The 17622-nt window shown below is 36.4% G+C and overlaps 1 protein-coding gene across 6 annotated transcripts in view; it reads left to right on the top strand.

Moving 5' to 3' along the window:
* The window catches only part of BNC2 (basonuclin zinc finger protein 2), a 328349-nt gene that overhangs the window by 297386 nt on the left and 13341 nt on the right, over nucleotides 1–17622 (top strand). Inside the window, exon 6 of one of the 6 annotated variants that reach the window (XM_074532755.1) lies at nucleotides 5840–5904. The exons of 4 other annotated variants lie outside the window; for them this stretch is intronic. In XM_074532755.1, the coding sequence (XP_074388856.1) occupies nucleotides 5840–5903 (64 nt within the window). In that variant the 3' untranslated portion in view covers nucleotide 5904. Of the gene's footprint in view, nucleotides 1–5839; nucleotides 5905–16825; nucleotides 16857–17622 lie in introns of all 6 variants that reach the window. One more of the 6 variants, XM_074532756.1, reaches the window with a different exon arrangement.

The raw sequence follows: 17622 nt of genomic DNA, 5'->3' as shown, positions 1-17622 counted from the left end.
ACAGCTTCGAATTGAGCATGTGATACAAGAGTTGATTAGCTTTAGGATGTGGAACTTATGCAGTGTATTAAATTTCAACCGTAATACATTGAAAGATCAAGGTAATAATAAAGTTAGCATAGTAAAATTTTAGATATTCTAAGAGTGACTGTGATGACATGCATAAAATTTTTCCAAGACAGGAACCTGCATATAGGGCACATTTTGAATTTTTTGTGATATACATAGGATACTACTATTAAGCTTATTAAAAGAAACATGAAATTAAAAAAATGATTTAGTGTCTTAAATTGCAGGCTGCTAATTTAAAGATAAAATTATTATTTGCATATCATTTTCACTTGTGTAATGGACAAGGCCCTCTTCTTACATCATTCCATTAGTAACATTCAGAATATGATTCAGTTATGTGCTGTACCTGGGACAAAAGACTTTTTTTGTATATTATATTCTTTAATGATTCTGTAATTCAAAAAATTCAAAGGTAATGCAAAAATTCAAAGACAAAACTTATCATTTTGTCTGTCTGCTACTTAAGTAGGATTATTCATTACTCAGGTTTGTCTTTTAGGTTTAAGTTTCCTCAAAAATTGAGCATGCGTGGTACAATTTGTGTACCCTACTAGTTTTATTAGTTGTGTATCAGTTTTGATTCATAACAGTAGTCAGGAAATGCCATTAAAGGAAATTTTCTCATGGTTCATGATAATTCTTTTAGATACTTGAGCAAGAAACATATACAAAACTTCCCTGGGCTATCCATTTTTATCTAGAAGTGCAACATCTAGAAATGTGCCGAAATGAAAGCATATGTACAGTATGTCAAAGAAGGCAAGTGAAAGATTTAAGTAACATTTTCTAATACTTTGTCCAAAAACTGACAGTTTTGTTAAAAAAAAACCTAGGAAGTAAAAATTAAATCAATGTATTGTCTCCCCCTGCCCCCTTTTTAGGGGGTGTTTGGGTTGGGTATTTTTGTTTTTGTTGTGGGAGTGATTTTTTGTTTGTTTGCTTTTGTTTTGTTTTGTTTGTTTGTTTGTTTGTTTGTGTGGGGGTCTTTTGCAATCTCTTTAATTACCCCCAAAATTTTTCCATTAAATTTGTTTTAGATTTTTTTCTCATCATCCTTTTGAATATATATATTTCTCTCTTTTTCTTTTCTCAAGAGGGAGTATATGCAGTTGCCAGCTTTTCAGATTATGGAGACCACCAAAAAGATAACTAGATAATTAGATTAATAGGATTGCAAAGTGAGAACTTCTTCTGGCCTCTTAAATCAATTTCACTTAAAAACTCAGGAGTGTTTTGCTAACAGTTGCTGTATGAGAAATAAGGGTTAGCTACCTACAGCACACAATAATAACCCATGGATAGTATTTGAAATGGATTTATGTCCCATTTTGCACTCATTACAAAAGTCTCTGTGATTTGCTTGTGCTATGAGTCACATAATCTTTGATTAGCTGGAGTGTCTTTGCTTTAAAAATTAAAATGAATTTTTTCTTCAGTACTTCCAGTACTATGTCTGTAATGAAATCAGCGTTCTAGCTATTCCATAGCTTACAGTCTTGTGAAGTTTTTATCCTTTTTTTTTGTCATTTTATGAAGCCTATGACTAGCATTATATTAATTACATTGTTAATCCTAGTATAACTAGTTAGATATCTAAAACTCACAACTCCAGCTATGTTCTGTAATAAAATACAAGTTTAAGTGGAGATAGATAACTTTGGCTGATTATTTTTGTTTCCTTTAGAGGCACCTGATTTGGCTGAAGTCCTTTCCAATGCAACTCTAGTTAATCAAAGGTTAATCAAATATTTCCCCTTGTACATACACAAACCCCCAAATTGTTTACAGCGGGTGGAGCTGCTGTAAAAGGGGCTCTGGAAAGCAGGAATTGTGATACAGACTGCTTGTTACCAGATGTAGCATATCGCATCAGGAGAAAAAGCAGTGCTGCTTGGACAACGGAGGGGTTTTATTTGTGTCAGGGCTGCAAACCCTGCCTTTGCAGAAAGCCTCATGTAGCAATTTGTGCTAAGGTTGACCAAATCTATCTTTATCATTCCTGCATCATTCCTGCCAAGGTCAACACCTGCATAAATATCCTTCTGCCTGCAGTGTTGGAATATCCACTTTTTTTTAACCAGTGCTAATCTTTGCAAATTATGGACAAGATCACCAGAAGATTTTAGTGTCCCACTTTGCATGTGTTTTGTTTTTTTTCAATTTAGGAGGAAGGGAAGCAAAGTAAGACTTCTTTTCCTTACTATCAAAGACCCAGAAGTTCTGTTATCCCTTCTAAAAATTAAACAGTATTGTTTTCCAATAGTCAAGCTCTGTTTAGCCTAGATATTTTTAAAAGCACCTATTTTCATCATTATTCTGAGTTACAAGTAGCATCACTCATTAAATCACCCCTAATGCCTAGATTTTTTTTTTTTTGTCTTTTCCTCAGACTAGTCTTTCATTCTTCTTTACCTGGAAGCACTAGACTTGAGTAAACCACTTTTTCTTCCATACTTCAGCAACCACTTCCTGAATAGCTGTTCATCCATTTCTGTTCCTGTATTTACTTCAGATGTCCTTTCTTCTGAAGACATGATGTTCAGGCTAAGCCTTGTTGCAAAAAGACAAGGGAGAATAAATAGGAAAAGGGACAATATTAAAAATTTTTAGAAACAATGTCATAAGCCTCCTTTTGAGTGGAAAGACATTTTTTCAAGCAACTTTTTAAACGGAAAAGAGATGGGAAGAAGATACAGTCCCTTGAGGACTGACCATTTGAATGGAATGATTTGCCATTGTGGATTGAATTCTCTCTGGAGTCAGAGAAGATCTTGCCTGCAAGTGAGAAGAAAGGGCCAGTGGCCACTGTCAGATTCCCCTGGGATCTCTTTCCCGGCCTCATCTATGAGTTTTATCCCAGCACACACTGAGTTTTTCTTACAAAGAGATGGGTGTAGATAATCTTTGAAGTCAGCACAGGGTACAACTGCTCAGAGAATGATCCTGAACAGTGGATGAGACATGTGGATGGGAGGAGGGAAGAATTATTTCCTGACCAAAGGGGGCAGCAATGCCAGAGTTTCATCTAAGTCTGAAGTAAAGGTCTGAAAGGTGCAACTTAGAGTGGTTGGCTTCATTTTGGTCTCTCACCTATGAGAGCCAAGAATTTTATGGTCCAAACCAGTGATGAAACAGGTGGTAGGTGGACCTTTTGCCTTCATTAGGTCTTGCTGAGAAACTTTTTTTTTGGAGGAGGAGAAATAGAGCCATCTTCTCAGTTGGATTTAGTGCATGCTAAATCCCCATTGCACATCAATATTGACACTATTAAAATCAGTTTAAATAAGGGATTTAAGCTGGGATACAACATTAATAACAATAGGTGACTATGTTTTCCTTTCTCTCAAAGTATGGAAAATAAATTAATTCTCAATGTACCTGTTCAGAAGAACAAACCAAAACTTTTTATTTTGTCTGTCTGCTACTTAAGTAGGACTATTCATTACTCAGGTTTGTCATTTAGGTTTAAGTTTTCTCAAAAACTGAGCATGCATGCATATGCACGTGCATGTGTGTGTGCGTGCATGTGTGTGTGTGTTCCACAAGATGGGAAAGGTAATTGAGCCCCATGAATAAATTTTAAAACAAAATAATATCTGCTCAGGGTGACTTATAAATAAATATGAGGCAACTATTGATGCCAAGTGTGATCATGCCATTTGATTGCAAGTTAAATCAGTCCAGATTTAGAAACGTAAACTCCTTGATTTGTATGGAGCAAGACATCTGTAGGTGGTTTATTAAAACCTGCTGATGTTTCCAGAACTAAATTTGTGCAGATATGGGCCTCTGGGTAGCTGTATGGAAAAAGCAGAGAGATACTTTTTGTCTGGTTACCTGACTTCCGGCCCTTGTACAGGTGTGCTTGAATAAATTAACATCAGTTACCTATGATGAGCCACTGCAAACATTGTCAAGGGAGGTGAAGATGTGAGAAATCTGTTACCTGCCTCCTGTTATCACCTCCTTGACACAATCTTCCTACTGGGCTTGGAATCTTCTGCAAATAACTTTATAGAGAACTGTTTTCTATAAATGCTCTCAATTCTAGCTCCAAGAAATATAAGACTTTGCATCTGTCCATGATAATTATTACTGTATTCCCCAAATATAATTAGCTGTCACATACAACTTGAATTTCCTCCAATAAGAACAAGAAAATCCAGTTTTAAGACACTGGGTATTTGATGAACCATTTGTGAAGAGACAAAAATTGTATCTGATACATTTTAAAAAATCTAAACACATTTTACACCTGTACTATTGTTTCTGGTTGTGATGCAGTTCACAAAGAGACTAGCTGCATATCCAATACAATTGAATGAACCATTAGGTTTTCTCTTGCAGAGACACTAAGATATGTGTCATTGCTAATGTTCACATAACTCTTCCTTACCCAAGAGAAGCTGTATCATAAAGAAACATTTTGTGCCACCCCTAACAGAGATCTACTGATCTAACATCTTCCATGAGTAGTCATGTTGAACACAGACTGCCTGTCATATTGCATACTCACCAATGTGAACAGAAGAAGAAGAATTAAAACTAGAATGCATATAAAAAATGTCTTGAAAAGATGTTTAAGTCAGTTTTAAATAAGATTTTTAAATTTAAAAGAAAATAAAAAAATTGAAGCACGAGTCTGCTTATGTGAGCAAATATCGAAACATCAGTTCTGGTGTGGAGGGAGTTTTTTCCAACTACATACAGTCATTTATTTGAGATTTGAATTGGAGGTGGTGGTTGTTTTTTAAAACAACTTGCTGTCTACATTTTCTTGTGTTGCTTTTGGTATACAAAATTATGTCACTAAGAGAGGGAGAATACAGTTTTTTATGCAGTTCAAGAAGCCTCATTTTTATATGAACTGCAAATGAGCCAAGATACTTTCAGTGACCTGAAAAGTTTATTTAAACACACTGCTACACCAGGATTAACATAGGTGGGAAGCATAAATAAAATATTGAAAAGACTAGCCAAAAGCAGAACATGTATTGAGCAATATTTTTGCCTGGTATTTATTGTGACAAATAGTGTAAATGTTTAATGTGTTTTGTCCAAGTTTCCTGCATAAGTTCTGTGTGTTTTCTGTTTGGTGAATGAGGTTATCTGGGAAGACAGGACAGGGAACATGACAGCCTATCATAATATCCTGGTTGCCCCTAGGTTCCTAGAAAATACTGAAAGAACCACAAATTTTCCAGAGAAGGGGAGATAAGTATTTTCCATCCATTTGAGTAAATCTAAAGGTGTTTCCCATTTATGAAGATGTCCCATCTTCCCTAGAGTCTTTTGGAAGTGGGTTAAATAAAACATCTACCTACATAAGTTCCTGCAGGGAAAGCCTCTAGCTGTTCTTTTATACTTAAGAGCAGAAGGTTGTAAGATTTCTGCTACAGTGAAAGAAGCTGTAGTTTACAGATAGAAGATAACACCAGGACACTGCATCCAAAAGTCTGGGTGGAACAAGACACTGCACACTCTCAGGTGCAGGAGTCTGGGGAGAAATAATGAACAGTGAGGGAAACAAATTTATTACTGCCCTTTGGATTTACGGCTTTCAGTGAAGGACAGAGACAGGCAGGTAAATGCTGTCATACATACAATCATGATCCATTCATTTGTCAGCTGTGCATGTCTGTTTGAAAAGAGAAACTATCAATTCAAGAGGTAAACTTTTCATCAGCTCTTATACCCTGACCAAAGCTTATTAATAGCTGAGACCATTTGCTTTTCCCCATAATGACGATGCTGCTCTTTCCCCTAGATTTGAGCTGTTTCATTCATTGGAACATGAACTGAGTGACTGTGTTGGGACATATACGAATTAATGTGAGTAAGAAAATTGGTGAGGCAAGTCTTATGAATGAAAACAAACAAGGAAACAAACAAGCAAGCACACACACACACACACACAAAAAAAAAGAAAACCTGAAAGAGGGAAAATTTACCATGTGTAGATGCCTCAAAATAGCTGTAACGCTTTGTTAAATGGTAGTGTGCCAGTTCTATCAGTATATCTAGATAGAGGTTGACATTTCAAAATGTGGTTTGAAGTAGAATTATGTAGCAGGTGATCAGTATGTTAAAACAAAAATCCTTTGGATTTCTATTCCGTTGCTTTTTGACAAAATACATCTTAGCCACTGAGGCAGGTTAGACAGGAGAATTTTCCACTGAAATACATCGTAGTAAAATATGTTACTCAAAAACAGTTGTCAATTTATGGGCTCTGGGGAAAGAAAATTTAAAATCCAACTTCTCTAAAGCTGGAACATTTTTTATGATTATACAAGCTGCTAGTCATTAGCAAATATGACAGGGAGTAAAAGCAAATTTGTGAAGTAGAGCCTATAGTTTCAGAAATATACTGTTCAATTAGAAAATATTAGTGGTAAAGCTAAAAACACTGCTCACTGCTTATCTCAGAGTGATCCTGAAGGAAGACACACAGAGTTATGAAAGAGAATTAAGTGCTCCACAGTGTCAAGGAACAGAGCACTGTGTAGGTACTGCAAGTGCACTGCAAGACACTGTGCACAGCTTTTTACTACCCCTTAATCCTGACTAGCAGTGCTAAAAGTTTGCTATCCTTTGTCTCTTCAGGCAAACAGTGCCACACATCATGTACCAGTATTTGTGATGCTATGCTGTAGTACCTCAGTAGAAACCACTCATTCACGTCCAGCACGTACGCATAAAATGTTCTCTAATGATACCTCTAGAGGTACCTCAGATGGTCTTTTGGGACCTGAGGTAACATAGGAATATCTCAGGTGAGATACCTCTTATCGCTCATCACAAGTTAAAATTTTAATGGCAAACACTGGATATTTCCTGACAACGGTTTTAAGCCCACTGCTTCTAAAAAAAAATCTAAGGCTTTTTGTAGTGTTTCCTGCTTTCCAGCAACATCTTCTAAATGAGCAGTTTACCATGTGCTAAGAAAACTATTTTTTAAATTATTTTTTTAATTAAGAGTCTATTTCACATTTAAGCTTGCCCTGAACAGCATTGCTTTAAAAGATCCGTCTAAGAAATAATTTAACATTCTTGCCATGAGGCACCTTCAAGCTTCATATAAATGGACCTGGAAGAGAAATGAAAGGGTTTTAGATTTGCCAGAAATGTATGCTCCCATAAAGGAGAAAGAATTGCAGGACTTTGTTGGCATTGCGAATAAATGTAAAATGGTTTGTTTTGTGTGAGGAAAGCAGAGGAAGAGAAGGAAAGAATAATATTATAATAAGAAGATATTTTTTGATGTCACTTTGGTTTTCTTTTTTTTTTCTTTTGAACAAAGAGGGGTGAGAAAGTCCCAAGCTGTATGTCTGTGTCAGACTATAAGAGTCTAAAACACCAAATGTAAATTACAGGCTTTATAAGTTGTTATTTCCAATGTTACTGAATTTTTTTTCAGTGCTTTACAAACTTTATTGCTTATTTTATTAACTAGGGAAAAGTGTTTCACATTTCGAGTTCAATACATTTTTCCCCCCTTTCTTTCCCTCTTCCTCCCTCTCTCCTTTTCTTTGTTATGCCGGAATAAAGAAAGTAATTACAGTTACTTACAACAGAAAATACAAATGGGACATAGTTAATTTTACTGCCTGTAAACCTTAGGTTGTAGTTTTGTGTTTTACACACAATATGTGGAAATAAAAATAGACCAAAGGTATGTGTGCTTGTGGATGCGTGTACTGAAAGAAAGACATACATTATGTTATTAGATAAGGATGTAAAAGTACAATGGATAGAAAGAGAACTTGTATTCCCTCTCAGATGGTAAATGAGCCCTTGTTTCAAGATGAAGATGCACACAGATATATCTACAATATATATATTATGTATTATGCAAGACTGAGAAGCAAGATTTCATGAGGAGGGGCCCTGGCAGGAATGATAACAGATCCTGCACTGGATATCTCTCGGGTCTGATAGCCAGATAGGGGAACAACTCTAATTCTGCAGCCTTTTTAGTCTGTTCTGTCACAGAAGGGGCACTGCTGGGTCAGTCAGCTCACTAGTAATTGTGTTTTACAGACTTCTAAAGCAATTGGCTCAGTCAGTCCCAATTCAATAAAAGTGTAGAGCGAGAGTGAGAGCACTTTTGTTCTATTTTTTACTTGAAATTATTTCATTCAGCAGTCTGTCTTTTTTATTACCAGGATTTGACATTAGCACTCCAAGCTATATTAGCATCCATTTCAGCAGTTCAGTAATGGTATTAAAAAAACACTTAACTTCAACGGTGAATGGTTGTATGACAGTACCATAAAAATCCACATTAAAAAAAACTTATGTATTTGTCCCTGCAAATTATTTTTCACTCATTTAACCACTTCAAAACTACACTCTCTTGACTGGTGTTTGCAGGAGCTTTAGCAGCAAGGAAGGCTTGTAAAGGGGCTGCAACTGCAGCAACAATGGCATAAAGAGAAAAATTAAGACATTTGAAGAAGAAAAATGTGATAGGAACATGCAAGCATACATACATATACAACAAAGACCTTTCATTTTGAGTGGGTGCCTGTCATTCATCAACTGAAGTAAGATTTCTAAACTCAAATCACTCGAGGCAAAATCTTTGGCATCTTCCAGATTTCTGGGATTTAATTTTGAACCCAGCACTCTCCAAGCTTGGGACGGCAGCCTAACTATCTTGGCACTGCAGCGCATTCATAAATGACTGCATTAGGTTCTAAATTTTGATTAAACATTCCGTAATTAATCAATGGTAGACATGAAGCAGTTGGCAAGGTCCAGAGCTGCAAAATGTTTAAGACATAAAACATTACAAAGTAATTAGAATGTGCTCCTTCAAGAGAAGGATTGCCTTCAATAAAGAGGTAAATGATAGCATCATGTTTATTGTGGACGTAGGCAGCCAGTGCAATATGATAAACTGCAGGAGATACACGTATCAGTAATCATCCGCATTATTAGTGTCATTAATCATAATTCTAAAAATATGACAGCAGCAGCCAACTTTTTGACCAATTTTGCCTCTGCCTGTTGGCCGTTATAACTTCACTAATAGACTGCAGAGCTCCTGTGCGTGGCAGTTTGCATTGAGAATGGAAGGTTAATTATATTTGAGCTGCTGATTCCTTCTCTCCTCGGAAAAGACTGAGCGCTTTGATAATCCCAGGAGCTCACTGCTGTTAAACCAGTAAAAGTACTTTATTGAAATTTTTTTTGTTGGTCAGGAATGAGTAGATGTTTCAAATGAGATATAAGAGCCAGGCTGGGACAGCTGCTAATGTTTCTTCCAAAATAATCCTTGGACAGCAAGCTGAACTTAGATATCTTTGCACATTCTCCTGTGGATGAGTAAAAAGTTGAGAATTTAATAAATGCTGACAATAGCATGTATGGAAAGATCTCAGAGGATTGAAATTATTGAGAAGTTGGGGCATCAATGAAAGGAGGTTTTAGGATAATCAGCTATCTGTGGACCTGATAGTGGTCCTTATTTAGTAATTTAAAATTACTAATAGAGGAACCCTATTGAAATGCCACATCATATTTGGTTTTATAGTTCCTCTGGTATTATATAAATAAAACCAGCATTTTTAGACAAACAAACATTAGGAATGAGAATTACTATTGTATTTTCATCAAAAGAAATGGTTTACAGATTTGCTGTGGCACCTGAAATTGTACAAAACTATCTCTCGACCTCAGGTTTTATTATTATTATTTCAAACTTGAGGTTCAATCAATAAAGAATCTGTAAATCTCCTAAGCAAACCATGAGATAATGTGTTGCTGTGCATCAACATCTAGAGAAAATATTTGGTTTGAAATCAGAGCTAGGGGAAAACTAGGAAATCTATCTGAATTTTTTCTTTATTTCTGCATAAACCGAAACTTGGAGTTCAGTAAAATTCATGAGTGGCATGCTGAACTTTAGGGTGTGTTTGTCAAAAACTTGCAAAATTATCACTTTTGGTTCTAGCAGTAAAATTAAATGAAGGATGAAAACTTCTGATTGCAAAACTGGGTTGATGTAAAATTTAGATCATTTAGGTGTGAAAAGAAATATTAATGCATGTATTCTTCATCCATTCAGTATTTCTTAAGGGAAAATGCATCTTGTGTCAAGGACTAGCAAATACTTCAACAGAGTGGATATGAGCACTTCATGCAGGACCGCAGTACACTGCACCAGCTAAACTTCTCTGTAGAGCTTGTGTAAATTGTAGAAAAAGCTTTTGAGTGATAGACAGCAGTTGCTAAGCACCTGTTATGCCCATCAAAGGACCTTGTCATATGTATAACAACTTCTTGTGCCTGTAACATTGTGGCACTGCGTTAGTTCACTTAGAAAATATTCTGTCAGATAAATCCTCTTATGCTAAACTTTCTCAGCCCGTCCAAGAGTGCTGGCTATTTTGTAATGAGTCTGTTTTGCTTCCAGGCAGCTAGTAAAGTGAGAGTTTGAAGTGCTGCAACACAGTTCTGATCGTTTCTCAGCAACTTTGGCAAGTATGCCAGTCGTTGTGCTTTTAGTTTTTAACATCTTTTGATCTTTAATGGACAACAAGAGTAATATATTAAAGAGTTCACCATAACCTCAATGCTTCTGAGCATGCACAACTGTTGTGAATGCATAATTCTGTTCACACCCTAAGGACCATTTCATTAAACACCTCAACAGGTGTGTACTGAATTATTGCACCTTTCAAAAGTCCCAAGCCTGACAGATTGGGTTTTTAAAATTATTTGGTAGCAAAAATTGCCAACAAGTATCAGTTTTATATTTAACCTATTTGCCCACACAATCAACTATCCTGCCTTCCTAAATGCTATCACTGCATTAACATTTTTATGCATTCCATGGTGATGATAAATTGTTTTCTGACTCTAACTGTGGATTAAGTATGCAAAAGGCATGTTTGCCACTGCCAACAAACCAATAATTCTCACTAACATCTTCAGAGTTACAACATTTATAAAGTTGCAAAGTGGAGTAAACAAACCATCTGTTTGGCTTTACCATATATGTCATGCTCTCTTATTGGCATATTACAATTCATTTAGTAAACAAATTTGGTGATTTTGTTCATGTCAAAGTTAGAGGGAGCTTGAAGATGATTAACATTCCTGGGACAGGCACATTAATACATTGCTTCCTCTGCAAAGTTAAATGGCTTCTCAGGAGAATCACCCCTTGTTGACAAGATGAGACTGTCAATTTTGTTTGCCTGCCACATTAGGGGCCGTAAGGGGATGGGAAGCTCTGAGAAAGAGGAGCAGTGTAGGCAGCATAATTCACTGTGAATTGAAAAAAGAAGTCTAATTCTGATAAATGGTCGACCCCAATACATCCTACCTGTTATTACAACAGACGTGCCGTATCTGTGCAGTAAATTAGTTAAACCCCTAAAGAGTTTGATAGGAGCTTATCTTCAAGTGAATAATTTGAGTGTAGAGGGAGCTGTCTTCGTGACCAGTGTGAGTGATTTGTTTCATATTGAAAGGGATTGAAATGACTGGGCTCCACATCTTTAATTTGCAAGAACTTGCTTGTCCTTTATTTCCTGTATTTAATAAGCACTGGGGTTTTTTTACTTTTTTTAATAGGTGCTGAACTGTATTTTACCTTTTGAATTTTCTTCCTATGAAAGGTTAATATTTTTCAGATTCTGTGCAATTTTAGGCCTTAAGAGCTGATGCTATTACCTTTTTCATGTAGAAATGCCATGGTTTTATCAGGTAGTATAGTATTTTTGCTTTGAGTCTTGCTGAAGTGTAGCCTCTATACCTACTTTTCCCCTAACACTCAGAGGCAAATTAAATATGATCTAATACATGGAAGCACTAATGTACAGACTTATACTTTGTCCTTGTTCAGATGAATGTGAATTTTATAATTTAGGTCAGATCAGGATCTCAAACTGTTACAATCTTTGCTTAGATTTATGGATTTTTTTTTCTTTTTAATTAAAAGAACACAAAACAAAACAAACCCTGTATCAAAGACTGCTGATAGAGTGCCAAAATTAGAACAGTAAGTGAGACAATAATTTCTTTAACAGTTTCTGCTACTAATTAAATTCCAGGAACTGTTTTATTGTTGGTTCTCGTAATCAAATGGGAGAAATGATTGCTGCTTCTTTCTTGAAGTATCAGAATTGAGGCCATTTCTTTCTCATAAATATGTACACTGTTATATTTAGCCAGAGTCTTACTTTCTGGTTCTTTGATTTTAGCTGCATGAAACTCAGCACTTTCAGTCTGCAGAGATTCTGAGAAAGCATAAAATTCTGGGTTTACTTTCCATAGTGTTCACCCATTCTGGGCCTTTCTATGAGTTGCAGGCCTAAACAAGCAGGAAAGGGACATGAAATTTATTTAAGAACATATTACTAAATTGTGTTAGAAACTAAAATCGTGTGAAAATTTAAAACAAAACCAAAAGTCTCAATTCTCTTTGCCTTTGAGGTGAAGAGAAAGAAAGAAAACTTTCCTTTAACATTTCATTAAAGGTAAAAATGTAGGCTGAATACTGAGCTGAAGAAAAAAATCTCACAGGAGGGGTAATGAAAATTTCATTGTTTATATTTTAAACCAGATTGATAGAGCTTAGTTGTAAACTAAGTATAGCAGGAGGATAGCTTTTATGGGGCCTGTACAACTAGAGCAGTAACTTCCATTTCTAGCTTTAATCAGTGGTTCATCAGTTTATACATAAATCACCAGCCAATTGTGTTCTGGCCTTTGATTTTCTAACAAAATCTTCTCAAACCACTGAAGATTTTGCGTTTTCAGGTTTTATAACCCAATAGTAGCTTCTGTCTTCTTTAAAAAAAAACAAATCTACTCTCACTCAGAAAAAAACATAATTAGACAAAAAATAATTTTATGCTGTCTTTACATGCATTAAGTCTCAAAATATAATTTTATAGTGTTACTTAATGCTGGGATCACTTATTGATCTTGAAAAAAAGCCAACCGAAGACTGATGGCCTCCTGCTGTCACGTTCTGTTTGTGATTTCTTTGCAGTGTAAGAATGGTAGGGCTAGGTGCCATTAATTTATCAAATCATGTGTTTGCCAGAAAAGTCACATTCAGAATATCTGAAATGTAAGAAATTGGGATGGTGGCTTTCTTGGAAATATAGGAAGAATGGTTGTGGCTGGATACAACTAGAAATGTGGGAATAGTTTCAGAATTTTAATGAACAACACCGTTGACTTTGATGATTAACTGAGATCTTTATCAGGGAGCTTTGTCATTTACAGTCAGACAAGAAGTAGTAGCTAGGACATTTTACTGGGACATCAGTTGGCTTGGCTTTTCTGTCTCACTGCATGAAGCAGTGGAAAATGGGTTTACACAGTCCCTAACAAATGTGCATCTCTTTCATTCTCACTCCTTTTCTCTCCCTCATCCCATAATATTTAAGTATAATCATACTTTCTTCATGCTAAAATAATTAATAAAATAATACCATATGCTTAATTTTCAACAGCCTGTCCTGTTCTGAGCTGTGAACACATTCAACCTAATTTTTCATGCAGTTGGTTTTGTGCCCTCTATAATGCTCACATCTAAATAAACAGCTCTATAATGCTCACATCTTAAAAAAACAGCTCTCTTAATCTGAATTCTCTCTCTCTGCTCTGTGCATCAGAGATGAGGTTTGCTGTGGTGAAGATAGGACTGCAGCTATGGGCACATCCAAATTTGGCCTTGAGTCATCTATAGGACTCATGCCAATTTCTATATCAGGACAAATTCTACTCTGATAAATTCCTTCTCCCTCACTTCAGAATGAAATTAAAAGACTGACTAAATAAAAAAACTAAACTAAAGTGGCCACTACATTTTTTTCTTTCCAACAAATGGACAGTAAATTAACAAAATCCGATTCCTTGACAAGTATAGAAGGAAACTGCTAAAGAGATCCCAGTCAGGATTTATGATCTGTGTAAATAGAATGTACGTTTAATTGACCATATTTCCTAGGCTTATAATCCCCTTCCTTCGGTTGGTGCACAGTGCATTTGTCACTAAAAAATTTTCAAGTAGTAGGTGGGGTGTAACCAACAGTGAATTCTGGTAAAGAAAGAATACTTCCATGAACTGTGCAAGAGGAGGAAAATAGTACCACAATGAGATCATGCCCAGAATCAGGGAGCTTCTGTAACTGTTGCAGGATTCTGCATTTCATTGCTGCTGAAGTTCCTGTCTGAAAAGGCAGCGGTGAACTCAGAGGTTGACATTTCACCACAACCACACATCTTATGTGTATGATCATTATCATTATTATCCTCATGGCAGAACTGCTACACTCTTATGGACAAATTCACTCTAGTGAGAGCTTTGCATTCACTTTTGCCTTCCATCTAAGTAATTAATTAACAGTAACTTGGAAAGTGTGGTATTTATGTTAAAAAAATCAGATATTCTGGGTCCTAGAATTTGCTCAAACTTCCTTGCCACACCAAGCTACAATTCAAAGCATCTTGGAAAAAATACCCTCCTCATTTTTATAGTATCTGACATGTAGTACAGACCTCAACAGGTATTTGGAAATTCTTTGCCCCAGACGGTATTTTCAGAACCAACCCTCTTCACCATCCCTTGTTGCCTAGGAACTGATAGGTATAGTAACTGAAGCAGAGTGAGATATGCTTTTAGTTAAACTCATTTGATGGCATATTTCTGTCCGGAAGACTTCAATCACCAGTTCTCTCTACACAACATTTCCACTGTGAGGATCAAATGCCATTCTGGTAGTTGATGTACAAATGAACAATCTAGGAAGTCCAGAGACTTTCAAAGGATTTAATAAGGTCAAATATTTTGTTTCATACACATATATTTATTTCTCCCAATCATTTATGTTCTTTAAGTTCTTTTCCCTGCAGATACAGCAGCAGTTGAAGTGTTGCAAATGACACCAGAGATGGCCTTAAATTAGCTAGCTGAGGTAGGAGAAGTAATGAAGCCATGGCAAGATGAAGCTCAGCAGATTCTGGCATATTTTGCTTCAAGATTTTCTGTCTGTTTGATGGCAGTATTCATGTATTGGCACAAATCACTCTGCCCAAGCTGTGCCTCGGCTTACTTTGGGACCACTGTTTACACATACCTGGGAGCAGAGGAGGAAGACGTAAGGAGCTCTGTAAATCACATCAGGGAACAGAATAGCTGAAGCAAGAAACTTTAGGTGTCATGGGGAGGAGCAGATGAACAAGATGACAGGTGGTTAGCATTGGCTGAGGGCTCATAGGGGTCTCCTAGGGTTTGGGAGTGACAAAGCAGAGGAGAAAGTGTTGGATTAGGATGGAAAATGTCTGTTTGGTATGCAAAAGGGAGTCTGAGACTTTGGGGTTTTTAATAAGATCTCAAAACTTCAGTATCTAAATAAATGAATTTTTTTCACAACTCATACCTCCTTCTCCACTAGAATATTTTCACATATGATATTTAGGGACAGTATTAAGCACAAGTGAAATAGATTAAGAAATGAATGTAAAAGAATCAATTCTTTTGAACTGTGGTTGCATAATGGAAATCGACTGCTATGAATGAACCTATGTTCAGAAGTTATGAACAGCAGAGCTAATGCACTGCCATGAGTTCATCTTTATTATTGCATTACACCTGAATCAATTGATAAAGTAGCTTCTTTTTAAGGCTAGGAATGGCACTTAATTGAATAAAAGTCAATGTAATTATATTAGGAGAATCCAACAGTACTGCTGACAGCGGAAAAGGGACACTACTGAGCAGGGTGCCAGAACTGGTCCGCACATTTCTGCACATCGTTTGCCTGACAGATATTATGGGCTGGTACATACTTTAACTAGATTACTGATTGTTACTGCTGTAAGTGAGAATTTAATAAGGGAGGCATCTCTTCTTATCAGAGCATCAGCAGAGTTTGCATCCCTCCACTGGTCTTTCTCAGAATGGCCTTTGTCTATCTGGGGCTTGGTGCCCCCTCTAACATGGCAGTTTATTCTTATCTCTTCATTTAGTGAATGCTGAAGTTTTTTTCACTGCATGCCTGACTGTTGTTTTTCTCAGCAGAAAACCAAGGAAATAGAAAGTGAAAATGCATGGAAGCAAGAATTACAGTTATCCTAACTAGCTTGTATGCTGAAACAAATTCCCATAACACAGGAGTGAAGAGGGGAGAGAAGGGGAGAAATTATAAGTACACACATGAGTACTTTATGAATAGTTTGCAGTTAGCCTTATGATGATAAGCACAAATGTGCTTTTACAGTCATTTAATAACTCTGGTCAGTGTGGACAGGCCTTCACAGTAAGCGTTTCCTGTGCTGCACTTAGCAACTTCACACGGAGCTATATCCCATCTGAAACCAGGAAGGCAAGGGACCATCAGGACTACTGTTTATCATCCATGTATGTGCACTGCATGCATCTGTTCAGAACTCATTTGTGGATAATAATCAGTATGGTGTGAATATACTTTGATTAATTTGCATTATGTTTTCTGTATTGTGTGATTGAGTCAGTATCCATCAGGACAACAGTATAAATGATATTACAGCTGACAAAAACCAGGTTCACAATCAAGACTTTTTTTTAAGTCTGTGTTTTATTGATTTCAGATTTTTTTTTAACCAGATATGTCTGGATTGGAATGTGAATTTGTTCTCTCTCTCTCTCTTTCTCTCTCTTTCTCTCTCGCTCTCTATCTCTCCTCCCCCTCCCCTTTCTTTCTCTTTTCTCCGCTCCTCTCTCTCTTTTGTGATCTCAATTTAGCAAAAGATTAGAAAGCTGATCTTATCACAAGGTAAGCTCAGCCTTCCTAAGTGCAGTGTGGGGATATGCATAATTACACTTCTATGCCTCAAAAAAGCAATGGTGCTATATTTGCTTGTGTGAAAAGAGTATTTCCCATGTGGGACAAAACCAAGAAATACTCTCCACTTTTTTTCCACCCTTGCCCATACCTCTCAACTGTCTCTCATTAGGAGAGAAATCCTCTGTTCTAGACCACCCCCTTACTGGAATAATTGCATCCCAAGCACACACAATTCAATTAAACTACATTTTAGTGTCAGTTTTATGTCAGAGAACAGTTACTTGCATTTGCAGATGAATGGGACATATTAGTTCTATTGCTGTTTGTTTATTCCCTTAAGTTACATGCAATAGATAAATTAATCACAAAGTGTTAGAAAATTACAGAGATTTACTCCACATCAATTTAATCTTCCTACATTTGCATTTGTTTTATTTATTTGCATTGCATTGCTGTACCATGTTTGCGACTTCATTTGGTTGAGAGGTATGTTTTAAAGGGTTTCTTAAAATAAAAGCTTCCAATAAGGACATATTGCTAATAGCTATTGTTCCTCTTCTCCCTTTTTTGTTAATGAAGGACCTGAATGTCTGTAAAATATTTGATCATTGTTGTGTCTTCCCTTGCCAATTTTGTGCCTAGTGCTTTTTTGCAAATTAAGCTATTCCTATGTTAAAATTCTCTCTTTCTCTCTCTCTTTCCCCACCCTCCTCCCGTTCCCCACCCCCCTCTTCTTTTCCCTCCTACATTTGGG

This window comes from Zonotrichia albicollis, chromosome Z (assembly GCF_047830755.1).
Source record: "Zonotrichia albicollis isolate bZonAlb1 chromosome Z, bZonAlb1.hap1, whole genome shotgun sequence".
In the NCBI taxonomy this organism is placed as follows: Eukaryota; Metazoa; Chordata; class Aves; order Passeriformes; family Passerellidae; genus Zonotrichia; species Zonotrichia albicollis.
This window is presented reverse-complemented; position numbering and strand designations above follow the sequence as displayed.